The sequence below is a fragment of the Erithacus rubecula genome, assembly GCF_903797595.1.
Source record: "Erithacus rubecula genome assembly, chromosome: 8".
Lineage (NCBI taxonomy): Eukaryota > Metazoa > Chordata > Aves > Passeriformes > Muscicapidae > Erithacus > Erithacus rubecula.
In genome coordinates, this window is record NC_136659.1 from 7811209 (window position 1) to 7838234 (window position 27026).

General features: G+C 42.8%; 1 protein-coding gene across 2 annotated transcripts; it reads left to right on the top strand.

The window, feature by feature from the left end:
• Positions 1–681: 681 nt before the first annotated feature.
• Positions 682–26503, top strand: NAB1 (NGFI-A binding protein 1). Of its 2 annotated transcripts, none has more exons than XM_079310735.1 (8): positions 682–1013; positions 5955–6785; positions 12115–12248; positions 13216–13267; positions 18770–18877; positions 21172–21313; positions 22538–22687; positions 23820–26503. In XM_079310735.1, exons 2-8 carry the CDS (start codon positions 5970–5972, stop codon positions 23909–23911), a joined length of 1494 nt encoding a protein of 497 aa, XP_079166861.1. In that variant the 5' UTR covers positions 682–1013; positions 5955–5969; the 3' UTR covers positions 23912–26503. The 2 variants fall into 2 exon arrangements, with proteins under 2 accessions (XP_079166861.1, XP_079166860.1); XM_079310734.1 differs by lacking the exon at positions 682–1013 and adding an exon at positions 1277–1400.
• The last annotated feature ends 523 nt before the right edge of the window (positions 26504–27026 follow it).

Genomic DNA, 27026 nt, shown 5'->3' on the forward strand with positions numbered 1-27026 from the left:
AAAGCCTCAGCCTTCTATTGGAAAAACTGAAGGAGAAATTCAGTTTTGTTTGGAGTTGTTTACCAAGGAGCCAGGTCACGACTCTGCTCCCTGACCCAGCCATGAGGTGCAGCAGAGCCCAGGTATGGATTAGAAGGCAAGGGAAAAGGCAAGGAAACCCTGTGTGAAAGGTGTTCCCAGCTCCAGGCAGAGCTGGACGTCGCCTACAAGACAAGCCTATTTCATTGAGGCTTTTTTTCCCCACACATGTAATATTTTTTCTATTGTTACCTGCACTGTGAGTTACTTAATTTATTACTTAGTACTTAATTTATCACTGAAACACAACTTAGTTAAAAAGCTCATAGTTTAACCAATTCTCCCCCAGTAAAACAATGACATTGTTTTCCCTCGTCTCTGCCCGCTGGAACTGACACCGGCCCGTGGTGCGCGGTGTCGGCGGGCGGTTTTCCCGGTGCCGGGAATGCGGGAGCCGCGGCGTTCCCGCGGGGGCGTTGCTCCCGGTCCCGGTCCGCCCGCGGGGGGGCGCTGTGCCGGTGCCGCCCCCGCCGCGCGCTGCGTCACGCGGCGGCCGCGCGTGGGCGGGCGGCGGAGCGCGCGCGGGCTCTCCCCATGTGACCGCGCGGGAGGGGGCGGCGTGCGGGGGGGCGGGGGCCGCTCCCTCCCTCCCTCCCTCCTTTCCCTTCCCTCCTTCCATCCCTCCCTCCCCTTCCCTCCCTCCCCTTCCCTCCCCTCCCTGCCGCCCGCTCGGCCCCCGCGCGCGGCGAAGGCGCGGCCGCGACGAGGCGAGGTGCGGCGGGGCGGCCGCGCGCCCCCCCGGCGGCGGCGGCAGTGGCAGCGAGGCGGTGGCGGGGACAGGGACAGGCTCGCCCACCCGCCCCGTCGATGGGAAAGGAGGAGCCTGGGCGGGGGGGCCGCGGGCAGGAACTTCGGCGGGGCTGAGTCTGCGGCCCCGGGACGGCACCGAGGGGAGCCCCGGGCTGCCGGCGGCGACGGCGGCGGCCAGCTGCAGAGTACGTGCGGAGCGGCCGGGGGGAGCGGGCAGCGCGGCCCCGGCGCCGCGGGGCACGGCCGGAAGGAGCGGGCGGGCCGCGCGTGGGTGATTCCCGGAGCGATCCGGCGCGGGGGGGACGGGGAGTGGGAGGGGAGTGCGGCAGCGGCCCCGCCGTGTGCGGGGCGGGGGCGGCCGGGCCGGGCGGAGGCGGTGCCCCGGCGGGTCCCGGGCGGGGGCGGCGGGGCTCCGGCCGGGCTCTGCGGGCCGTGCCGCTCCCCGGGCTCGGCGGCGCCCCGCGGGGCGGCCCCGACGGAGGAGATCCTGTCCCCGCGCTCGGCGGCCGCGAAGTTTGTGCGGGGAGCGCAGCCCCGGTCCGCGCCCGCGGGCTCCGTGCCCTGCTCTGGAGGTATTTGTGCGCTCGTCCCGTCCTTTCGCGAGGGTGTTTTTGCACGTTCCAAGTTTCTCATTAGTTTGCGGCGAGGTACGGGTTTGTACGTAAACGCGGAGCTCACTCATCGGCTGTATTTTGGCACATCTCAGAGCTAGACAAGACTATTTAATTTGCGAAGTCTCTTCTTCTGCAGTTACATGTAATTTTCTCCTCCTGCTAAAAGTTCTTTGGAAGCGCTGCAGAAATGTAATGAATATGCAAAGCAGCCAGCTCTCAAACCCAAACCCAGTTTGTCTTCAGAGACTCTTCAAAACGCCCAAAGTGATCAAGATACATTAAGAAATAATCACTTTTGCCTAAAATACGGGGATGTGATGTTTCACACTTTCTCCTTGTATTCCTAATTTAATTGGTGACAGCTCAATTAGGATTCACCTGAAATAAAAATCTCTGCAGTCGGTTAGAGTTGCTGGGTTGCTCTTACTTCCAGTGCAGCCTTAAAAAGCAGGAAGGCTGCTCAGGAAGCCCTTGTCCCATGCGTACATCCCACAGCTCCCGAGTTTTCCTTCTCCCGGTGCTGCACCCACATCCAGCACCTGCCTGCTTCAGCCGCGCATCTTGTGCCGTCTCCGGGAATCGTGCGGCTCCGAGCTCGGAACCGCTGTTTTCCCGTGGTCAGAGATGCTCGGCGGGGCTGCCTCCGTCTGGATAGAGGGAGCAGGAATAGGTTGTGATTCCTGCACAAATATTTAAGAGCGCTCTGTGGTGTCTCTGTGGTTTTTGTTTTCCTTTTTCCCAGGAGTTATGTTTGTGGTCAGAGTTAAGGTGACAGCCGGCGTTTGGAGAGGGAGGGCATGGCATGTGGGGTGATGGGCTGTGGACGTGAATGAGGTAATGTGGAAAATCAGAATGTGTGGTTGTGGGTTGCAAAGGCTGAGTGAAAATCTAACTTGTGATTTCCTGGTTCTCCGTTGGCTATAACTGTATGCAGCCTTGCGTATATTTTAAACAGCTTTGTCTGCTGTGGGGAGTTTTCTGGTTTCTTTGTTTGTTCTGTATGTGAAAAACATAAGAGATGGCTGCTCTTCCCTGTGTGTTCTGACACTTCTCACTGATATGGACAGCAAGCAAAGAATGGGAGAAGTAGCTGCTCAAGGGCCGTGGATGTGCTCATTTATTGCTGTAGACCTCCCTGTGGAGGAGGAGGTCCAGGAGCTTTGCATTCCTGCCTCTTGCTGGCAAAAGGGTTTGCAGTTGTGTTAGGTGTACCTGCTCGCTCCCAAGGCCGTTCTGGCTGGCTTCTTAGGATTTGCCAGAGGACATGACCAGGCTGCTGCTCCTGAACCAGGTTGGTTTGGGATCACAGATTAGACAGCCTAAGATTTACCGAGCAAGCTGCAGGAGAGGGGGATCACAGTGGTCATATCCAGGATGCTCTTCCTGGTGAGGAGCAGACCAGGTGTCCTGGCTGTGTGTTCTCCCTGTGTTCTTCTCATTGTGCTCTCATTCTTGTGCTCACCCTTTGCCCCAAAAGCGCTGAGAAATGAGAGCAGTGGTGGAAAGCAGTACTTCAGGTCTCTTAGATACAGCTTAAAGGTCACCTGAAAGATGTGGGGCGCTGAGACTTGAGTGGGTGTGCTAAAGCTTTGCGTAGCTGGCCGGCTGAGCAGAGCCAGCAGCAGTGCCAGGTGTCCTTTGGGTTAACAATCTCCTCGGCTTCAGGCAGTGCTGTGCTGCTTCCTCAGCCGTCCCTGCTTGTTGCTTGTCCCCTTCCTAAGCCTCATCTTACTCCTGCAGGTGGACTAGTGTAGCTGCTTGCTGGGCTTTGTAGGCTGTGAGTGGGGCTCACAGGAGCGCACCGAATAGCTGGAGGAGCAGCATAGCTCCGGGAAAGGGGGGGAGCCTTCCCCTTGGTACAGTTTAGAAATAACTTGGGATGGCGTTGAGTGAGTGCTGCAGGAACTCTGTTTGATGCAAGGAGAAAAGAGGTTAGAAGGAGGAGTGTTTGAAAATGCCTTCTCTGCAGAAATCGTGGAAAAATTGCTCTGCCTTCTCAGGAGCTGCTGTACTGAATTTGTAAACCAGAATGGGTCTTTAAAGTAGGAAACAAAGGGATTTCAATCTTGCTTTAAATGCAAATTTCAACGCAGTCTGAACCGTGGACTGGCTGCTGATGCCTCCATAGTACGTATTAATCCAGTTTTATCTGTCATGAGGAGATTTGTTGATTAGAAGCCTCTAGGTAAAGGCTGCTCGTGGACTGGTGCTGCTCTTCCAGCCTGTGGGCTGGAAAAATGAGCTCAGTTCCATGGCTTGCCTGGAGCTGTTGGGCTGTGTGTAATTTCACTGCCACCATCCTCCCAAGATTCAATTTAGCTCTCTGCACAAAGTCCATTTATGTAGATTTATGTAGATTTTGTGCTAAGATGAATAACTTTCAGAGGAAATGGGCCTTCTTTTAAAAGTTATAGGAGTTAATTTGTGGTATTGATGGTGAATAGTCAGCATCATTTGAAATGGGAGGATGGGAACAGTTTGCTGAAATCCCACTAAACTGTAAGCTGTTAATTTTGTTTGCCTTGACAAAGTTTGTCAAGAATAGGAGGATTTTTCTAAGAAATTCAGTGAAATAATGACACCTTTTAAAACAGTGAATTCTGTTTTCTGTAAAGGGTTACCTTTAAGTGATTTTCCTCATTTTCCTTGTTTCTTCTTGTATCTTTGAGTGTGGACAGTACTTGATTGATATTCTGCAGATAACTATTCTTTCCTAAAGCCAAACTGTGTTTCTAAAATACGTAGCTCTTAAATGTTTACAGTTTTACCCTGAGTTCTAAAGTGTGTAGTTTGTTAGCTCTTACTCACCAGCAGCTCCTTGAGATAGCTGCTCAAATCCAAACTGCTGTTACTGCCCCTTCTGCTTTACACATTCAGCTGGTGGTTTGAAGGTTTTATATGTTTTGGGTAGGTTTTTTTTTTTTTTCTTTTTTCCCTGGGCTCCATCTCTCTTCCTGAAGAGATTGGCTGTAGGTATCCTGTTGCTGGCACATACATTGCTGGAAAGTTTCTGTTGATCTCCTGATTTTATTTTTCTCTAGTAGAGCTAAACCAGAATTTTACAGCAAAAGTCTGGTCTTACAGATGTCTCCTGAATACAAGTTGGGCTCTGCATGTTTGACTTGCAGAAGTAAAGGCTCATATTGTGAAAAAAACCACAAAAATACCCAAACAATTTTTTATAGTATTTTTCATGGTTTTAAATATGCAAAAGTACATACTGTAAAGATAATTTCTCTCTGAGTTTTACTTTGATAACCAATCTCCCAGTGACCCATAGCAAAAATAGTTGCTTGCATTGCAGTTTTGGAGGAAGGGGAGTTGCACGCTATTAAAATACTTTTCCGAGTATGTGCAAATTTTCTTGTAGGTGTTGTTTTTTAGGTTACTACTGTGTGTTTTTTCAAGTCCAGTGTGACAGTAGAGCCAGAACAATGTTAGCAGGCCTGCTCAATGTTTTAGTTCTGTTACTTTCTCAACCAACTATAAATTACGTGCTTTAGACCTTATTGATTGGTGGTTTAGTGTAATATAGTAATACTGGAAATTATCTGCTTGTGGCTGTGAAAGCCACTGTAAAGTGAAGAGGTGTATGTATGAGATCTTAGAATTCTCTGAGGAGTTTATTAGTTGTGGGATAACTGGATAAGGGGTTTATGAAGTTGAAACTTGTGCAAATGTTTTTTCCTGGCACTATAAGGGCTGAACACTGCAGTGATCTGTCTTTTGGGAGCCTTTAAGCACAATTGCTGTATTGCTGAGTGGTATTTCATGTCTCAAGTATCAATGACAAGCAGCCTTGTTAGCAAATGAAACAGGCAGGTGAATTCAAACTAAGGTTTTTAAACTATATGTATTGGAAACCATCAGTGTTTTTGCTTTGTCTGCAGCTGTTGCTGCCATAATTAAGATCAGCAGAATCATTAGATCATTTTTATGTGAAACAGGTAAAATGCAGAAATACTTGGTTCTTGAACACTGTCCCAGCTTCATTAATCCTCTGGGGCTGTATGAAGCACTTTCCTTCTTTGATTTCCTTTTACAGTCCTCCACACTTTCTATGGGGGAAAAATGATGTAACAATTAAGAGAAATTGAAACTAATGAGATTTTTTTTCTTCAGGGAGCCGAGTATTCTGTAATTCTTCAGAATGTGTTTTGTGATCATTTTGATCTTAAGATATAAAAGAGAATCAAGTAGAAGCTGTGAGCGATATTGACTGACATTGTTGTGAACAAACCTGAAGTAGGAGTGTTGAAAACAAGCTGGCTTTGTATTTGAATCATCTTTTTTGTAGGTGCCTCACAACTATCTGCTGATTTGGTTTCTTTCAAAAATGTTTCCATTAAGTTAACAAGTCAGAAAATAGAGCTTTTGCCCCTTATTTGTTTCTGTGGGTGTTCTTGTAATGAGAGGAAGAGATGCTGCCCTGTGAGTTGGCAGCCCTGTGGAAGGATGGGTGGTGAGGCAGTGCTTTGGTGCTCATCTTCTCTCTGTTTTTACTGCTTGCAGGTTCTGTCATCCGTGATGGCGTCAGCTCTACCCAGAACCCTCGGAGAATTGCAGCTGTATCGAATACTACAAAAAGCAAATCTCTTATTTTACTTTGATGCCTTCATCCAGCAGGGTGGTGATGATGTCCAGCAGCTCTGTGAAGCAGGTGAAGAGGAGTTTTTGGAGATAATGGCTCTGGTAGGAATGGCTAGCAAGCCACTTCATGTCCGACGGCTGCAGAAAGCTTTGAGGGACTGGGTCACAAACCCTGGCCTTTTTAACCAGCCTCTCACCTCCTTACCAGTCAGCAGCATTCCAATATACAAGCTGCCAGAAGGGTCTCCTGCGTGGCTGGGGATATCCTGCAGCAGCTACGAAAGGAACAGCAGCAGCAGAGAGCCTCACCTGAAGATTCCCAAATGCGCTGCCACGACGTGCGTGCAGAGCGTGGGCACGAGCAAATCTGATGTGGGGAGCTTATCACTGCAGAGCAGCAGTGAGCCCAGACTCTGGCAAGGACACCACACCACAGAGAGTGAGCACAGCCTTTCCCCGGCTGACCTTGGCTCTCCAGCCTCACCAAAGGAAAACAGCGAGACCCTGGATGCTGCTGCTGCTCTGTCAGTTGCTGAATGTGTAGAACGGATGGTTCCCTCCCTGCCCAAAAGTGACTCCAATGAAGTCAAGGAGTTACTGAAAACGAACAAGAAACTGGCAAAGATGATTGGTCACATCTTTGAGATGAGTGACGATGACCCTCACAAAGAGGAGGAGATCAGGAAGTACAGTGCAATATATGGCAGATTTGACTCGAAAAGAAAGGATGGCAAGCATCTCACCCTCCACGAGGTAAAACAGCTGGAGTGGAACTGGGCTTCCTCTCTATTCCTACACCTTTGACATGATGTGTTTCCAGGGTGCACTTCTTGTATGGGCGCTCCTTGCTGAGTGATGGGAGTTGTGTGCCTGAAAGTTGTGTGTTGAGTGCTGTAGGCAGTGCTGACCTGACATGGAAATCTCAGGTGCAGCACAGGTCTCCTTTGTGGGTGGCTGTGGGTGTGTGTGTGTGTGTGCACTTGGTGATTTGGTGTCATCAGACTGCCCAGTCACTGCTGCAGCCTGTCACACAGAAGGTTTAGAAAGTTTGGTACTGAAATAGCAACCAGTAGAGCACTGAGTGTGGCCTTGGGGATTCTAAGGATTTGGTACGTTCTTAAAGATGTCCTGTCCTGGTATTTCCTTGCAGCTTTGACTTGTTTGGAAGGTCAGTAACTAAAATTGCCTGTGTCTGATGTGGTTGCGACCCTCTGCTGTCTTCCCTCACCTCAAGACTCTGCTCTGTAGCTTGTGCACTTGAGATAAAAACAGGATTCTGTCAACGAGGTCCCTAAACCCAGTGACATTGTTTGAATTGGGATGAAGCTCAATTATACAACCTGTGGGTTTTTTGGGCATAGTGGTCTTAAGCCTGTCAAGTGACAGTGTGAGGAGGAAGGGAAAGGACTGTCTCCAGTACTGATGGGTGGTTGTAATCCGAATGTTTGTTTTTTTAATCCCTGAGTAGCTTCTCTTCCCTCTTTTCTTTGAAAGTTCCTGTGGGCCTCCCTTGCTCCTCTTGTGGCATTCCTGAGGCTCACACTGCATGTGTTGTAACTCAATAGGTGTGTCTGTGTGGGGAGTAGTTTCCTAGTGCCAAAGTGCTGTACAAGAGGAGAACAAACATTAATTCAAAGTGCTGCCAAAACACTGCTGATACCAGTGCTGCATCAGCATGTTCATGGTTAACACTGATTGCAAAATTTCGGCTGGATTTAAAATTTGGCATGTAAGGCTTAGCTCCCAAAAGGAAAGGCAGTGTTTATGTTACAGGAGTGCCAAAAAAACTGTACTGGCTTTAGCCTTTTCTAGCTTCAAGAAGAAGTTTTGTAGGTGTGTGATCCATAGCATAAGACTGAGTTCTCTTTATGCTTCTGAGTAGAAGGGCAGAAGGAAACAAGGCGTATTTCTTTACATTTTTGTTTATGTATTTACATTTATGAGGCAACTGCACATCACTGGCAGTGACTTGACAAGGGCTTTTACTGCAGACTGGGGAGACACTTCCACAGTAGTCAGCCACATTCCCACCACACAGTTCTAGTTGTGCAGTTTACACATACGTGCTCTGTGGCTTTATGTCAAACACTTATAATCTATGAATTCATCCACTGTACAGGATGAGATCTCATCTTACTCCCCTGACCTTGTGGAAGTCTCCCTCGCAACAGAACAAGTTGTGTATGAGATGGAGGCAGGATTTGAAAGGATTAATTGTGTAGATGCCCTGTGTACATGGCTGCAGATTCAGGATTCAGAGGATGGAGGCAGCTGAGGTGTACAACAGTGTGTGGCTGTGTGCTTTTACAGCCTCTCTCTGGGGTAGCAGCTGCAGAAAAATCTCTGAAATCTGGGCAGACTACTTGTGGGATAGTTTCCTGGCAGCCATAAGTTTACTGGCAAATGGGTCCTTTTGTATAGTCTCAGGAATGGCTCTACAAAATTTGGGGAGTGAACCCTGGGGTAGTAATTGAAGGAATGGGATAGCAATAAACTGGAAGAAAGGACGACTGCTCTTCCTTGTTCATTTTTTTTAGTATTGCACTACAGATCTTTACTACATCACTGTAAAACCACGTTTAAAAATGGAATGAGAGCATGGTTTGGCTTTAGGAAATATTTCTATCGCTATTGTGATTAAGGGCAGAAGATCAAAGGAGTCTGTGGTTGACTTATGCCTCACTTACGCATGTGGGGCCGCGCTGAACTTGATGGGAATTGCACACATGCAAGCAACAAGAATTTGCTCATAATTAGTTTACTGTTGGTTTCAAGAGGCTGGACTTCACAAAGTTTTGTTCTTCAACAGTTTTGTCCTCATTTTCTGTTTAAGGCAGAAAGTAAATAGCAGCAACAAGACTTTTTTTTTTTTTTTTTTTTTTTTTAAATCTGCTAAACCAGAGTTTGCGTTTTGTAAGCTCAACCTCAGTGTGTTTTTGGTTCTGATGTCTCAAGCAATTTGCTGCTCAGAAGGAAGGCCCTTAAACAATCAGGGAGGTAAGTTTCTGCAGGTCCAGAGGCTGTTTTTCTGCACATGTTAATACATTCCAGAGCTGTCATTCTGCCTCACAGTTCAAGGTTTCTCCTTGCAGCTGGCAAGGAGCAGCTGAATAAACTTCAATGTGAATTTAAAAAACTTAAGTAGTGGTTAGCTTTTTTATGTAAAGATTAGGGTATCTCTGTCTCCTCAAGCACTGAGTTGCATGCAAATGAAAATCAAACCTGGTGGAATTATTGGTGGTGAATTAGTGAGAATATTTGGTTTCAGTATGAGCACTGAAGTGTCTCAGAGGGCTGGAGCAGCCATTAGAGGCCTGTGAGAGCTGCAGACACTGGGCTGGTTTGGAAGTGTTTGCTCCTGGTAGGAGTATTTACATGAAACATTAATCTGACATAAAATCTTTCGAAGGCGTTCCAAAACTAATAAACATGCTGTCCTTAATCCATCCCATTGTTTCAGCATTACACAGCTTTTCAAACACAGAGAGCACTTAATGTTTAAAGTCAGGCTGGAGGAGGGATGAGTACAAGGCATGCCCTTGAACTTGGTGACCCCTGCAAGTTTGAGTCAGGTTTGTAATTTGCATTTTAATGTTTCAGTCTTTGTCTCAGTACCTATAAAATGGAAAAAAAAATCCAGTTCAGTGAAATTAGAAAAACAAGCAGTGAATTTTGTCTACCTTGGTCTGTTCCTTTTCTTTTGCTGACTCACCAAAACAGTAGGGCTTGGTATTTAATTATGTGGTTTCTAGTGGAGGAATCTGTGAACCCCATCAGTTAGAAATATACCCATCCCTCTGCTGTATGGTTCTGTGCTGCTCCATATCCTTAAGGCTTCCAGCAAACAGATTCTTTATTTTAAGGCATGCAACGCTTTGTTTCTGCAAAATTGTATCTGTACCTCCTGAAAAGGCAGGAAGCCATGATGCACTTCAATTCAGTAAGTCTGAATGTGACCTGAAAGAAAAGCCAGGAAAAACAAGCAAATAAACATTTGGCTTTTCTCTCATATTAGGATAAACAGCATTTGCCTACAACTACCTAAAGCATTTTCAGTCATTTCAGCTCTTTGCAACCTTTAGCACTTGGAGGGATAAAAAATATCTCAAATTATTTTGCAAGCATTAGCCATATTATTCATCCTTGGCAAAGTAATAGCTATCAGTGTTACAGAAATTAATGCCTGCTTTAGATGATAATTATTTTAATCAATGTTGTATTAATCTTATGTTGTATCTTTTTCCCCTCTTTTTCTGAAAAGACAGATGTTGTGGAACAACTGTTCCTGTCTAAGGAGTAATAGTTTGTTTTTTAGTAGCTTGTATTGTAGGAATATAGTAACTGTTTGTGCCTTGTACATCTGATCTCTGTGAGATTTGGGGGTTTTGTCTGTACAGAGAGTAAAGGATCAGGCAACATTAACATTTAGATAACATAAGAAGTGCCCTACTGAGATCAGTGGCTTTTAGGCTAAACACGAGAAAAATTATTTCTGAAATATCAGGAGCAGCAGTAGTGTGTGAAGCTTTACTAGAAATACTGTGCAGGCACAGGCTGCTGAGAGGAATCTCAGCTCTTCTTTATATGTGTTTTTTGTTTTTTCAACCTTCCTGGAGAGCAGGTGTCACGTTGGGCAGAATGAATTGTTGGTATTTGGATGCCACTGAGCCCTGTGGTGAAGGACAGCGTGGCTGTGTGCTCATGTCTTGTGACAGCTTCCATCCTTCAGGGACGGAGCGTGCAGCGGTTGGGGTGAGCTGCTGGCCTCTGGTTGGATTCACAGCTACCCCTGCAGTGTGGCAGACAGCAGGGTGAAGGGCTGAGCTCTTGGCCTTCTCCCAAGAGACACCCTGTAACTGCAGGGAGCAGTGAGTGTGGTGTCTGAGGTGGCACCTGTGCCAGATGGAGGGTCAGGGATGGCACATCTCCATCCATCATGGATGTGCTGACTGTGCTGTGGAAACCGAGCTGCTCTGGAATATTCACTAGCCTGGGACAGATACAGAACATGCTGCTGACAGTAGCTGCAAAGCAGCTGTGCTCCTTTGCCAGAAGCCAAGCCTGTTCAAAGCAGCCTAATTTCTAAAAGTGAGAGTAGAAAGAGTCATGGGCACTTGGTAAAAACACCTGTGGTGTTCTGCTGGCCTCTTGCTGTTATGCCTCATTACATGTTCTGGCTGTTCTTCAGCTGAGGAAAAAAGTGAGAAAGCCTCTTCAAGCCCTGCTTCCTGTGGAAGAAGCTTGGAGTAGCCCATCCAGCATCTCGATTTGTGTATCTCATGGCATTAATAATGTTGTGGTGTCCATAGTGCTTACCCTAGGCTTCTTGGACCAGCAGTATTTTTAAGGTGATACAATTCATGACAGTATCACCACTTCCTATAGGCTTCTGAAGAGCATCACAAAACCATTTAGAGCCTCAATTTCAGGCATCTTTTTCCCCCCCTTCTTTATGAATCTTTTGCCAGCAGCAGAGGCACTAGAAATGTGTCCTGGCAGGCTCAGGAAAACATCCTTGAAACAAGTTACATTTGATTCATGTCTGAAGATAGTCTTCAGAAACACGAGGGTGCGAAACATAGCTAAAAAAAGTTTAATCGTTTCTTAAACCATCACCTTCTACAGAATTCATTCTGTATTCACTAGGGAAAGCCATCTGTACCCACACTGTCAGGGTGGTTGGTTTGTTGTTTTTTTTTTTTTCCCCAAGTCCTGGGCATATTGCATTTATAAAAATAGTATTCCCTGTAAGCCAGGCTTTGGGAGCCAAACACTGTGAATGTTCAGAGCTACTGTTTTATACTGAGATTTAATTAGTGCTGGGATGAAGCTCACATTGAGACAGTCTTACAATAATGTTTTACTTTATGCACCAAGTACATTCATATCTTTTCTCTTCCTGAAGGCTTACCTGGTTTAGTAAGGGATATAAATAAACTGAAGAAACCCGCCAGGATTTAGTGTACAATTATTAGTAATTTTACTTGCAATCAAAAATCTTTGTTATTCAGAAGAGGTGCTTTTCCAAGCACAGTAGGTGAAGGTGTGCAGGATGCTGAGTGGCTGTTTGTTTGATTTGCAGCTAACAGTTAATGAAGCAGCTGCCCAGCTGTGTGTGAAAGATAACGCCTTGTTGACCAGGAGGGACGAGCTCTTCGCACTGGCCCGGCAGATCTCTCGGGAGGTCACCTACAAGTACACCTACAGGACCACCAAGTAAGGCTTTCATCAGCTCACAGGGTCTTCACTTTCAGCAGGCTGGTAGCTTTGCTTCTGAAGCACTAGAGATGCTTTCTTCTTGCTCTTCAGTTAGCAAAGTGCTCTTCTGAGGAAAGGAGGGAAATGCTGTTTGAGTCCTGAAGCTTTTAAACTGGCAAGATTCAGCTGTCTTGAATTACCTTTTTGTTTGCTCTCTAGTTTTCCAAGTGTTTTGAGGATAATGCATATTAAGAGGCATCTGAGAGACTGGTATTTGAAGCATTAGTGTGTTTTGAGGTTAATGTAAATTGGCAGAGTAGCCAGAGATGCTCAATGCATCAATTTCCTTTTTTTTCCATATACAGATTTGGCTTGTTAGCCAAAAAGATAAGGTCACAGGGAGTGGCTTACAAGCTTGCTTTAAAGGAACTGAAGCTGAGTCCTAATTTCAGTTATTACTGTTCTATCAAATGAATTGCTGTTATGAAACAGTGACAAGGCTTACCAGCTTTTAAATACAGTTAAAACCTTAGCATTAGGTTTGAATTCATGTCTTGATACTTCCCTTAGATTTTTAAATGTTGATTCCCTTGCTTGTAATGTAACGTACTTGCAAAATACATTTTGCTGCCCTTCTAGAAAGTTTCCTTTGCTTCCCTTTCTTCCATAGAGATTCATATAAATATATATCCATCCTGGATAAACAGTGCCAAGGGCATTTCTGTAATTCTCTGTGATTTCCTTCCTCTTTGGAAGGAAGAATCCATTAATCTCTTGATGCTTCTAAAAACAACACAAAATGCTTGTGTTCCTCTATGCTTGAATGACTTCTCCCCTCCATGTCAAAGTGAACTGGAGGCTTTTTTTGTGCATCTCACTTGTTCTTCCCTGATTTGTTTTTTATTTTCCATGACTCCTTTTCATTATTATTGATGGTCGGGGTTAATGTGCTGTTTACTGATTGTATATGTGTCTTCTCTTGTAGATCTAAATGTGGAGAAAGGGATGAGCTGTCACCAAAGAGAATCAAAATTGAGGTAAAGTAATGTGACTCCTGTATTTTGACCTGTGTGTGCTAAAATTCAGTTTTGTTTTGAAGGGATCTGTCTTAAGGAAATTTGTCAGAAAAACATTTGATAGACAGTTGATGGGTATGAGAGAGAAAGAGGGTGGGAGAGCATCACCACTGTCTGTAAATGTAAGTGTTTGATGGAGAAACCTGTAGGAGCAGGGGTAAAGAGTAGGATTTGTTTAATGGTAAAGATACTTTCAGTGTTTTGCACTCAGAGTGAGTGGGAGGGGAGGAATGGGACTCACTGACTTCCTGTGGTGGAATAAGCTCGAGCACTGTAGGAAATGTCTTCCCATAAGGCCTGCTGCTTTTCAGTCAGCATGAGGTGGGGTTTGCCTAATGCACTGCAGTCAGCTGTTGATCATGGCCAAGATACAGAGTTCTGGATAAGGACTGATGGCAGACTATGACACTGACTGTATTGAAAAGTCAAAAACTAACTAAAAGCTGTATATCTTAACACCAAAGGTTGTACTTGTGGATACTAATTTGCAGGTTTTTGTAATGAGTTCTGGGACAAATGCATGTATGCATGGCTAATGTATACTTGCACAAGATGTTGCTTAGGGAGATGCTGGGAATTTCTTGTTAAGAGTACAGGAGGAGCATGTATGTAATTTACCTTTTTCTTCAGTTACCCTGCTAGAAGGTAAATCTGAGGCCTTTTTGAGGTTACTTTTACCAAAAAATAAAAAAAAAAAAAAATAAAAAAAAAAAAGAAGATAAGTAAAATCTACATATATATATACCTATATACCTCATAAGAATAGCAGATCTTTCTTCTTAATTTGTATTTTAAACAAATTACTGTTTCACTATTCCGTGGGTATCTAATTTATCCTTAGCATTGTGGGTGTTTTTTATTGTACTGTCTACTTGAAAAGGTGTAAGTTAAATGTGTGTTAGAATGTGAGCTAGACCTGAGCTAGGTTTGTGTATGACACAGATAGGTGATGTATTCCCTAACTGTAGAGGAAAATTGCAACACATTCTGAAATGTGTTTCTCATATGCAATGCATTCTGTGATAAATGATGCACTGTGTGTAGTAAGGCTTTAATTTTTTTCCAGTACTGCAATGCTTTCACTGTACAAAGGCTTTTTCTGTGAGGCAAACCCTGGTGAGAGCAGATAGTTTTGAAAAGGCAGCTTTGAATAGGTATAGAGGAGTTTGTCTTATTTATGAAGTTCCATCAGTCTATAGACAATTGTAATTTTGAGTTTATGTAGTGCAAAATACGCATGTGCAATGAGGATTCACTGGTAGCTTTGATAAGTGTATAATGTCATTTCTGTGTCAAGATTTGCTTTTGACCTGTGCTTTTTTTGTTCTTTGATCCACAAAAAGTGCAGGGAAAGGCTGCAATGAAAGATTTTATCCAGCTTCACCACTATCAGCCTTGACCAACATGTTGCAGGATGGTTGCTTTAGTCTCCTCTCTTTGTTCAGTCCAGCCCTAATTTGTAAGAGCTGGTGTGGAGCAGCCACTCCTCTGCTTGAAGTAGTATTTCAATGACTGAGATTTCAGCATTAGGAAGTTTTTCCTTCATTCAGTAATAATTGATGATGAGCAAGTGTCTAAATGACACACTGCAAGGGAGGTGCTGTTTTTTACAGGATCTTCATTGAAGAAAAGTGTAAAATTAAAACCCTGAAAAATACAAGCTGAAACTCAAGGTCTTCTGGAGAGCAGGAAATCTGGACAGCCTTAGGGGATATGTAGTCTCCTATTTTTCTGCATGGTGAAATCTGAAGAGTCTAGAAGGCCTGCTTCTTTTATACCCTTCAGAGAAAGGATATTTACTTGGTTATTATTTTACCTAAAATTACCAGTCATATTTTAAAATGCTCATGAAAATTTCATGTCCTAATTGTACAAATGACAATTTCAGAAATAGTCCATTTTTCCAAAATAAGAAATTGAACATTAAATTGAATTAAATCTTTACTCTGATAGCATAGTATTATTAATTTTGAAATTACCCATATTGTTATCATTAGAAATGTCTTTTCCTCACAACTTTCCTAGTCTTCTAAGGAGGAGTAAAGCATTACTTCAGTGTATTGTAAATTTTAGGTACACTGTAAAGTTTGGGCTTTACTTCAATGAAATGTAAAGAAGATGCAGTATGACATAGTAAATCACTCCTGTTTTGGGTTCCTGGTGCTTGCTTTTTTTAAAAAATATGTATGAAGTCCTTTTTTTAGTAATATGTTCAGGGATTATTTTGGTTTTGTTTTGGTTTGGTTTTTTTGGAAAGGTGAAAGTAAGAAGGAAAATGGTGGCAAATGCAGATTTTTCCTTCTGTTCTGGAATTCCTTATACTGTTTTTTGAAGTTGTAATGCTTCATTGTGGATCTGTTTGTTCACTATCATGAAAATACAGAAAGGACCTGAACATGGGGTAATTTTTTTGTTGTTATAACTAGTTCTTTTCTGGTTTTTTTTTTGGTGGTTTTTTTTTTTTTTTTTTTTTTTGGTGGTTTTTTTTTTTTTTTTTTTTTTTTTTTTTTTGAGAAGAGTCATTTTGCTTTTCTGTTTTAAGGCTGAACTCTGTATTTTGATTCACCATTCCTTTAACTATTAGTCATTAATGTCTCTGTGAAGCGTGGCCTAAAATTACTAGGACTTCAGTTTGGAAAGACTTCACAGCCTGTTTGCATAGTGTAAAAGATTACTTAAAAAAAAGATGAGTTAATTTCCTGAAATATAATAACACTTAAAAAAGCCTCCAGAGAGGCTCTGAAGGTCATCCTTGAGCAGAGCCAGCAGAGCTGTGTGTGCAAGCTGCAGCTTTGTCAATCTGCAGCCACATTGTAAATTTATCCTTTTCATGAATATGAAACTGGCACAAGCATTACAAAGAAACAATGTGCCGTGAATTACATCAAATTACCTGTAAAAGCCTTTCTCTTCCCCTGTGAGCTCTCCCCCTCCTATTCCTTGAGTGGGTGGGTGAGCTGTGGGAGTGAAGTGTAAAGAGGAGAAGGGGAAAAAATTCCAGGCAAATGACAGACTAAAGGTGTGGAGGGAGTGAAAAAAGGAGTGGAGTGAATTGGTGTTTGGGGGCAGATTATAAAAAAGGGGTTGTTGTTCCTAAACCTGCTCTGGACAAAGAGCAGGGCAGGCGGATAGGGATGGAATTAGCACATCCTGCAGAGCACAGATCTCTCCTGCTTAGGTGTTGTGTGGTGGGGGCACCCCTTGTTTTGTCATCTTCTGTGACTCAGTGCCAGCACCACTCAAAGCAGCGAGCTGCTGTGGCACCAGCTTAGAAAGCAAAACAAGTCACAGGTACATCAGGCAGGAGTGGGGGAAGAGGCTGCTCATCACTGTTGTGGTTAACAGAGTCCCCCTTAAGAGTCTGCACGAACAGCCAAGGGAAGAAAAAAGGAGAGTTTTAAAAAATATTATTGCTGTCTGTAGTCTGAAGAAATTATTTTGTATGTCTGTGTCCCCATTCATCTGAAGAAGAGGGGTGGGAAGAGCTTTCAAAAACTCATTTCCCGAAGCTCAGTGGGAGTCAGGGGGGCACAGGCAGGGAGACCTGAATGGAGGCTGCAAGGAAACGTCTTCCCTTAGTGCCAGTATGAGTGGGGGGAGAGGAGAGAAAAGCCCCACCTCCACTATTTCTGAGAAGGCTGAAAAGAAAACCAAAGTGTGGGATTTGTTTTTTTCACAAAAACAGCAAAAGCAGTAGAAGCTACTGTTTTCATAGGAAAAATGTCATTAGAGAGAGCGAAAAAGCACATGTGGGACTGGGAACATCTGCTGCACAAAACCACTTGGAAAACAACTGAGCAGCAGCATGGCAAAACAAAAATGCTGCAATGCATGCAGGAGGACCTCCAGGAAACCTTGGGGGAGAGCAGGGTGGTGCTTGGTCCAGGGTGCTCCTCATCCACGGGGCATCAGGGACAGCCAGCCGTGGGAAGGGCTCCAGGAAGGTGATCCAGGAAGGTGATCTGCCTGGCTGGCAGAGGGGGACAGCAACAGGCAGCCAGACCCACTTTTGGGGAACAGCCTCCAGTTTTGTATAGGCAGGTGATCACAAATGTGCTGTGAAGAACTGTGTTACCTGTTTTGTTGCAAAAATAGGATCCTGAGTGATAGGGTTTTGTGTGTTCAGCTTCTCATCTTCCTACACATAATCATTCTCCTCTCCCAAACAAATTCAGGTCTTGACTATAGAAGTGGCCAGTGCTCATGGAAATGTGCTGCAAAGCCTTTTGTTTCTAGCTTAGGCTAGAGGCTTTGTGGCAGTTAACCTGGCTATGAAGTTTTTGCATAGCTGTTGTGTTTATTTGTTCCATGAGGGAGTATGCTGAGTGTTTAAAAGCAATATGCAGCATTCTGACAAATTTTAAGGTTTTTTCCTGAGCATAAGGAGGTTTAATGGCATTATAGTGCACTGAGGTCCTGGCCATCTGCCTTGGGTCAGACCCTTGCTCTGCAGGTCACTGGGCAGCCTGCAATTGGAGGGAACCTCGTAGTCCTTCCCCTGTGTTTTTTCTGAAAGATCACTTTTATTTTTCTTGAGCTGTAGTCCTTTTGTCCATCTTTTATCAAAAATGTGATTATTGACATGTATGTGTCTTCAGAATCTACAAGGCAAATGTACCTAATTAGATGTATTTGTGAGACTGGGGTCTGTAGAACCTCTGTGAAAGATGTCAGTGTTCTCAGGTTTGGGTCTGTCTTAAGATCTCTGGCTTCCTCTCACATTTTGACTTTTGTAAACATTTCTGGGTGTTTCTCTAGTGCACATGAGCTTTCTCTTTAGAATACCAAGCTGGATAAACCCCTCATCTTGAACCCTTGCTTCAATGATTGTTTTCATGGAATCTGGCAGGCTTTCACAGGAATTTTATTTGCTTTATTGATACATATGCAAGCTGCTGAAGAGATTTGCATGTCATAAGAATTTCAGACTGGAAGAATTATTGAATCATGCTTTCCCATAGTCTATAAATTTTCCACTGTACTTCTGAAATGGTGATACTTCATTTTGTGATACTAGTGTAGGTTCTGTGTGAAATATGTTGAATTTCAGGAGGCTTTTCTCAGTTTCACAAGGTTGATATATATCCATGACTACATATAAACTTGATTTCTGAAAAGTGACAGAAACCATAGGCCTAAATCTGCCTGTCAAGGCTGAATGTAAACTAATTTAATGTCAGTAACAAAGGGTAGTCTGGATTCACATTAAACTGAGAGAGATGAGGTTTTCTGTGCCATGTTAGGTATATAGGAGTTGCTGTGGAGGGGCTGTGTGTGTTTTATGCACAAACTTAAATGAGCTGGATAGCACAAACATGTAAATTGCAGCCCAGAATATTCACAGAAGTTTAGGAATGTGATTTTTAGGTTTTGTTTTGTTTTTTTTCTTCTAAGTGTACAGAGAATGTGAAGGAAAAAAATAGTAACGTGCCCCTTGGTTTGGTTTCTCTTTATGCTCAATAGGATGGTTATCCTGATTTCCAGGACACAGTCCAGCTCTATCAGCAAGATAAAATGCCACTTGCTTTGGCTAAAGGAAAGAGTGAAGACCCAACAGCTCTTAATTCCCAGGTAAACCAACCACGCTACATTGTGAATAATACAGGCTGTGTCTTTGTACATTGGTTTTGATGCGTTATTTTGTTTTGATGACTAAATTAATTCCCATCAGTTTTAAAAGGCTACCTAGCTTAGCTGTGATTTGGGTTTACCTCCCAAAACTGTTCTGTCACAGTACTACAGCTTTGCCCTTGTTAGTTCCAAGGAGGTAAGATGCAGCATAGTAAGGCTTGCAAATCTGTGGTTGCCAGTTGGGAGCAAGTGGGGTAGTATTGGTACAGTCTGTGCTGTGTTGCTGGCGTTATCTGCTATAAATGGAAAGCTCGAGTTACTGACTCGAGAGGAATAGAGTAGGCGATCCTGGAGTCCTCACTTCTGACATGTCTTACAAGAAGAAAGGCCAATATGCTTAGGAAATAAGTGAACCTCTGGATTTGAGAGGATAAACTGGCTTCCTAAACAACACCTAGCCTGGTGGAAGTGCACTGTCCTTGAGCTTTGTATAAATGAAGACAGGTTGCCAGTTCTTTCTTTGTCTTTTCTGTAGTGTATGCCAGCCTCGAGGCAAAATACCCATCTCCCACTGCCACTTCTTGCCAAGGAGGGATTTCATGCTAAATTGCAACAAATTTGTTTTGTTTAGTTGAGTTGGGCAAATGTAATCACCAAATTTGCACGTAAGATTACATTTAGTAGTTACCTTCCTGTTTTCTGACAATGGATGTGTTACCCTGTCATTTTCCACCTTCTATTGCACAGTAGTGCTCAGTCATACAAATCTGTGATACATCAAATGGAGTTGTGCCACGTGTTCTGATGTTACAGAATAATTACATGAGCTTATTTTGTATGTGCTTTGAAGTTTTTGTTGGTCACTGCCACATAGCAATGGGCTACAGATTTAATTCAAGCTTAAACATATCTGCAACTCTACAAGTTTTTTCTACAAGTGATCAGAAGCATCATTGAAGTTTAAAATTCTAGTTTTATCCAAGTAAACAACAAAGATAGCATGAATGAGAAATGTTTTATCCTTTTTAAAAATTATTGTATTACAGTTCAAAAGTTAGTAACAGGAGTGACAGAATAGCAAAGTTAAACCACACTTGAAAGTAAACTGTTTGAAAATAGTGTCTGTTTTTACCTTTCTCCCAAGACCAAGCTGGAGCTATCAGCAGTCTTCTGCAGACCCTGATGAGCTCTGAGCCACAGTGTGTAAATGCTGGCCATGCCATTACCCTGCTGTCAGGGTCACCAGTGTGCTGGAGGAGCCCAGCTTCTGCTGGTCTGTCAGGCTGCCATTGTAGTGTAAATTATTGAACTGTGCTGAGCAAGCAGCCTTTTGTGGGAAGTCAGGGCTTTCAGCATCTCCCATGAAAAGTGAAATGCTCTGCAATGAATAGACCTCTACAGCAGTTGAAACAATTACAGCATTACCTGAGAGAGAAACTGATTTTTCCTATCAATTGTTCCTGTTAAGTTCGTACACCTTCTGTTCTTATGTTCATTGTAGCTCTTCTAAATCAACTTTCTTGACTTGTGATTTTCTTCTTATTTTTGCAAGATGCTTATTTACATTCTCTCAAGAACAAGATCATAGTGAAAGTTAGAATTCTCTTGGCATTAAAGTCAATGACAAATATTCAGACGCCATTCCCTCCCACGTTGCACTGGATTGTTTAGCTCCACTCTCTAGAGGTGTATAGGTCTTGTTCTTCTTCTAGACAGACATTTCACACCTTTATCCCCCACAAACATACTGTCATCCTACACTTTCAGAATGGCAGATTTTTAAGCTTGTGTAGTGCTGTTTCCTAAAATAAAGATTCCAAGATGTCTGGTGAAATCTTGGCATAAGTTTTTAGCAGATGTTGCCATTGCTCTTGGAATACTTTCTGGAATACTTTGTGAAGGCTTATATTTGAACAGAGCTAACTGGATAATTAAGATATTTTTCTTTTCTTCTCTTGAGATTCTCTTCACGTAACCTGCAGTCCTAAAGTGCAGGAAGTGATTTTTGTGTGTTTTTGAAGAACGGAATTTAATGTTGCATTTCTATGTAGATGAACTACAACAGCTTGCATTTTAAGTATTCTTGAGTGACTCAGATGTACATTATGAAAATCTCTATGGGTGCAAAAATATTTTGTTTGCTTCATAGTTTTGAAGAAACCGTAAAACACACATCTGTACATATGAGTCAACAAAAACCACTATCTAGGCTGTTAGTCTTTTCTTCTGATCCTGTTTTTCCCCCTGTGTTTTGACTTGCTCTAGAGAGAAATCTTTTTTTGTTTTAATTGCAGTCGGAAAAGGTGATGGCAAAGCAGATGGAGTTTCTTTGCAACCAGGCAGCGTTAGAGAGACGCCTTTCCACGGGGTGTTACAGGCAGAACTCGGAGGAGCACAGCCCCAATGGCATGTCATTAGATAATGCTGATGGACAAGGTATGGTAGCTCCCAGGCACGGTGGTGCTGCCAGCAAAGGCATTTGGTGTTATGCAACCTCTGTCAGTGCTGGTGTTTATCTCATACAGAACCCTGAGCAGTGAATGGACAAGACAAGATCTCTGTCTGCCCTGAAGTGCTTAGGGTGTAAATAATGCAATCAGATGCACACTCAGGTTCTGTTCTGTTGCTGTTGTGTATCTGGGCAAATGGTTTCCCCAGGGATAATGTGGGGAAGGTAAGGAGGTTGGGTGCAACTGCTATTATTGAGAGCAGGGCTTTGCCCTAGCTCTATCCTCAGTTTTGAAAATAGAGCAGAGTGTCGCGTTTCATTTGTTTTCTTGTTTTGTGGAAATTGAAAATAAAGCAGGTAATATAGTTGGTAACCCCTTTTTGTTTACCTGTTTGTGCAGTCTAGGAACAAAACTTGAGGAGCTGGCTATGTAAATTACTTAGCACTAAGCAGATTCTAATGATGTTCTTAGTAGCTTGTTATTCTTCAAAAAGCTTACAGTTCTGTGGTTCTCTTTGATTTACCAACTGGCTATTCCTTGTCTCGAATTAATTTTAGGAGTGTGTCTTTTATTTGAGCATTTCTGTTTGGATCACTTTTTTTACTTTCTTGAAATGAGACAAAACATTATCAACAAAAGAAATGCAACCAGAAGTTCTTGTGTCTGCTTTTTAAGTGCTAGTGTTTTTTAAGGGGGTTGAAAAGAAGCAGTAGAGGGACAGCTAAGGGAATCAATACAAGTAAGTGTTAGAAACCAGATTTTCATGTGTTTATTGGTCAAACAATGAGGTACAGAAGTAATCATGAGGAATAGGTGTGTGGATCCACCTTTCCTTGGCCCTGCAAGCTGCTTTATACAATTTAGCCATTGTGCAGGAGAACTGGAAATTTTCAGGATCTCAGAGGGATTGTGCAGTGGCAGAGGAAAAATTTTTGTATCTCAAGAGGATTTTTGAGCAGAATAAAGGGGTTTTAAAAAAATAATTAATTTTCTTTGCTGGCTGAGTGTCTTTTTCTAACAGTGCCTGTGAAGTTGTCTGCAAAGCAGTTTATTTACATAGCCTTGTTTTGCTAGAAAATGTCCCTGAGCAGCTGGAGTCTAGGATGATAGAATTTCACTGATAGAATTAATATGTATTTAAGTCTCGACCTGTATTTTTAATGCTGCTTTTCTTGTAATGCATCAATGTTTCACTGTGAACAACTTGCAGGTGAAAGACCACTGAACCTCCGGATGTCCAACCTGCCAAGCAGACAGATGCAGCACATTTCACTTGATGGAGAGCAGCACGTTGGGAAATCTCTGTGCAGTGATTTGATCCGGCTTTACCCCAGTGGTGAGGCAAAGTCCCAGTCCTCAGGTTAGTACTGAGAAATTACCCACCATGTCTTGTTTTTTGTGATGGCTCTGAGTTAAGCAGCCAGAAGGCAGGATGGCGTGCATTGTGTGTAACCATGCCATCAAGGCTTTAAAAAAAACTCTAAGAGGAGTGTTAATTGCTAATCTAGAGTCACATTGAATATTATTTGGGAAGAGTTTAGGGGATGCAGTTACTGGAATCAGATAACCAAATTCTGGCACGTCTGTCCTTGGTATTGACCCAAATTACTACTTCTTAATACTTAAACTGCATCACACTGACAGCAAGACGATCATGACACGGCTTCATCCTGCAGAATAGAATCAGGCTCTTTATAGAAAAGATATCTTTATTCTGATCTATAAGGACCTAGCATTATTTCTCTGCTGTGAGCTATCATGCAGTAAGTCTTTTTCCACCTGGGTTTCTCATTCACTGACCTCTGCTCACTGCCAGTCGTATCATTTATCCCTGTCATTGGGAGAAACCCAAGTTTCTTGCTCTCTTCTATCAAAGTTTGATAGAAGAGAGCAAGAAACTTTTGTGAAATCTCTCTGGGTGGTTTCAGTTTAATACTCAGTGCACTGAGATAAAGTCAGGACTTCTTGAAGACTCTTGCAACTTTAGGAGTAATGATAAAATCCCACCTGAGTTTGAAAGGTGCAGTGGGAAAGAGGTTATTTGAAAGACAAGATGCAAAAGTAGTTGTTTTGAAGATTAGGCAGAATATTGTCTTTTTCACTTTGGGATACTGCAATCTTGGCTCCCCTCTTGTGCAGATTGTCCCAATCCCAATGCTAATTCACATAGTGAAATCTCTAGTAGGGGATTTTTACCTGTTCCCTCTCAAAATGCAAGTACAGAGTGCTTCTCCATTGGCCTCTGCTGCCAGAGTGAAGCCCCCTGCTGAAGTGAATCTGTGATGCTTCCTCTGTCATCACTGCAGTGTAACTGAGGTAGTTCTAACCCAGTAGTTCTAAGTAGTTCTAAGCCCAGGAGGAGGAGGCAGAATTTATTGCTTCAACTGTTGGTATTCATATAGTTCTTGGACCTTATTGTTGATTTAAGAACAAAATATATTTATTTCCAAGCAGTGTTTTAACATATTTCTTTCTTTCTTTTCTCAATGCAGAAGGCCTTGGTATTTTAAAGGATTTTCCTCATTCAGCTTTTAACAACATTGAAAGGAAGGTCATAAAAACAGAACCTGAAGACACAAGATAGTCATTCAGCTCTGGAAAACAGTGTCATAGTAAAGAATGAAACTTCACAAGAGAGAAAAAAAAACAAAACCAGCCTTAATAACCAGTGTTGCCTCATTCAAATAAGAGATTTCAATAGCCAAAGCCTAAGAACTGGTACAGTAATCTGTGGAAGCAGGAAAGCAAGAGACACTGCAACTAAAACAGTAATACAGGTGGATAAACATTCCTGTACAAGTGGTTTTATAACGTGGGGAGATTCACAAATTAATATTGTGGGTCTTCATTATTTAAGAATGTATTATGTATTTGTATAACTTATCAAAGTAAATCTAGATGTCGGGACGTGTATTGAGTCCAGTAGATGTGGCTACAGTTCATTTTACTTGAAATTTCAATGTCTACTTTCAGTGTACCTAGCGTAGATATGGTTGTTAAACATTTGAAATAAAAAACATTGGAGAATTAGGAATGCAAACCTCGTGACACAATTAACAGCAAGTTTGCAACAATATTTGTAGAAAAAGGAAAATGCATACAATATTTTCATGGTTTAAAATGTTCTGTGGATATAGCATTTGATAGACCTAGACCCTGATTCTGTATCATAGCAGATGTACTTGACACTTAACTATTGCTACATCACTTCCAATGGTTCCAGCAGCCTTTGTGTAACACACTTACAGCATAATACCTACATACAGGTCAGGAGTGTGGGAAATGCCGGTTAGAGGATGGAAGAGTCCATATAATTGGCTCCAGTTTCCTCAGGAAAATCTGGGGATTGATGTACCATACCAATACTAAATATAATTTGGTAGGAAACTCAAGAGACCAAGTTGTATGGACAGGGCTGCAAAAATTGTCATTCAGACCATTATAACTTCTTGGACTTCTCTGTGGATCTTAAAAAAAAAAAAAAAAAAAAAGGCATCCCAAGTTTGGCAAAGATGAGATATGGTGCAGGATTTATGCATCTGTATAAAAGGTAGCACTTGATATCCAGAAACCATAAGATTTTTTGGAGGTGAGAAAGGAGTTATATTCAGCATGTAACTCCTTAGGAAGTGCTGTCCAGCCCACATGATCTATGAATATACTGTATACTGCATACAGTATGCCAATACGTTTCTTTATGTATGTGATGAATTAACATCTGTATTCTTTATTTATTTGACAGTTTTTATTTTTTGTACGTGTTCACTTTTGAAGATGTCATTCTATCTAAGGAGGAGTAGTTGGCATATAACTCTGGAATTTACCATGGTGTGTTTGTGTGCATCCATCTTTCCTCTGTGCTGCTCTGCAGTCAGGACAGTTATATGCCTCCATTTCTGAACACAGTTTTTGCTTATGATGTGTTCTGGAGGGGAAAGGGAGAGCTGAAGAAAGTGAGTTACCATGTCAGAGGGTAAACTTCCCTATTCAGGTGTGCACTTGATGTCTGCAGTTTGCTCTGTGTCCTAGGTGTCTATTAACAAATCAGTCAGTCTCTGTTGTACTGAAACGCTCAGCAAAATGTGAGCTGAAATGTCTACACTGCAGTCTCTTATCACTGTAAACATACCTAATTATTTTATCACTTGATTTGTGGAACAAAGCTTTATAGTAGAAACACCAGTAAAACAACTTTTTATACTATTAAAATGTTTGTTTTTTTTAAAAAAAAAAATGTTTCTTGAACTGTATGGTACTGTTTCACTTACTGAAGTATCTTACTTTAAGCAATGGAGTTCGCAGCTTTGCTGTTTAGGCATAAGAGATTGAATGTGTAGTTATATTTCCTCTTTCCTGTTGTGTGAGTTAGTAGCACGGATGTTTCTTCAGTTTGTAACATTAACCAGTGTCCTGGTTAGTACCTGAGTAGCTTTCCTGTATGGAACTTGTTAAAGGACAGCTTAAGGTTTGAACTGTACAGCTTGAGCAATAGAAGGTACCAAGCAGCAAACCTTTAGTGATGCAGGAAACATTTGGTTTTCTCCAACATCTGACACCATCAAAAGTTGTGTGTGGGTCACAGAAGAAGCTCTTACTTTTAGCTTGCTGGTCTCTTCAGTTAAAGTGAGAGGAAGGTAAAAGAACTTGCTAAGCAGCACGCTGTTTCAGTTGAGTCCAGAATTTATTTTGTAAACACTAATGTATTAAATTTGCTATAAATTAAAGTCTATAACAGTTATATTTTTGAGTTGTAAATACAATACTTCGTGTCACGACCAGTTGGTTATCTCCAGGATGATATTTCAGTTCATAGTCCAACAGGCCATTTCAGTCTCAATAAGCTGGAAGCAATTTTTTTTTACTGGTTTGCAGCTGTATGATTTTTATTTTATTTTATTTTTTATCCTGGGGTGGGGGAGGTGGGAGGTACATTCCAAGATTGCACATACGCTTGGTAATAGCAAATACTCAAGCATTGGTCTTTCCATGACAAAGGTCTTGGTGGACTGCACCCTGGCCAGCCTCTGGAGTCACAGGTAAAGGCTTGCCCTCATCTGCTAGGAGAGGGCTGCTAGATCCAGGGTACTCTGGATCAAAGGCCAGCCCTGCAAATGATGCCTGTTTTATTCACATGTTTATATTGTTGCTTACAAAATAAAATTCACCGTGAGAACTCTTTAGTTTCCCCAGGGTTTGTCCTTCTTGGTTTTTTTAAATTGTGTTTTCTAAAACAAGATGTTAATTTGAGGGGGGATAGGGGAGGAGGGAGTACCTCAAACTGCAGCTCTCAGTGGAGGAAGCCTTTTCCTGTTCTTGTGGTTGAATCCTCATCTCAGGGTGGCCTCATTACGTGCACAGCCTGCAGGGCTCAGTGGGCCCAGGCAGGAGGGAGGAACTAAAACCTGGGCAGGGTCTGCAGCCCTGAGGTTCTGAGTTCCCATCTCCTGCTCTCCTGCTTTTGTGTGTGCTCAAATTTACACAGGGCTGCAAACAGCACAGGGTGCCAGGAGTGTGTAAGTGCTCCTTGGGAATAGGGAGCCTTGGTGATCCACCCTGCTCCAACTTGCTTTCTAAGCAGCAGCCCACACCTCTGCTGTGAAGTTAGGGTGCACAAACTGGGTGGGAGATGGGGTCTAAAAAGGGAAAAGCAGACAAGGGGCAGGGGGTAGAACCTCTCCATAAACCTTCAAAACAGAGTT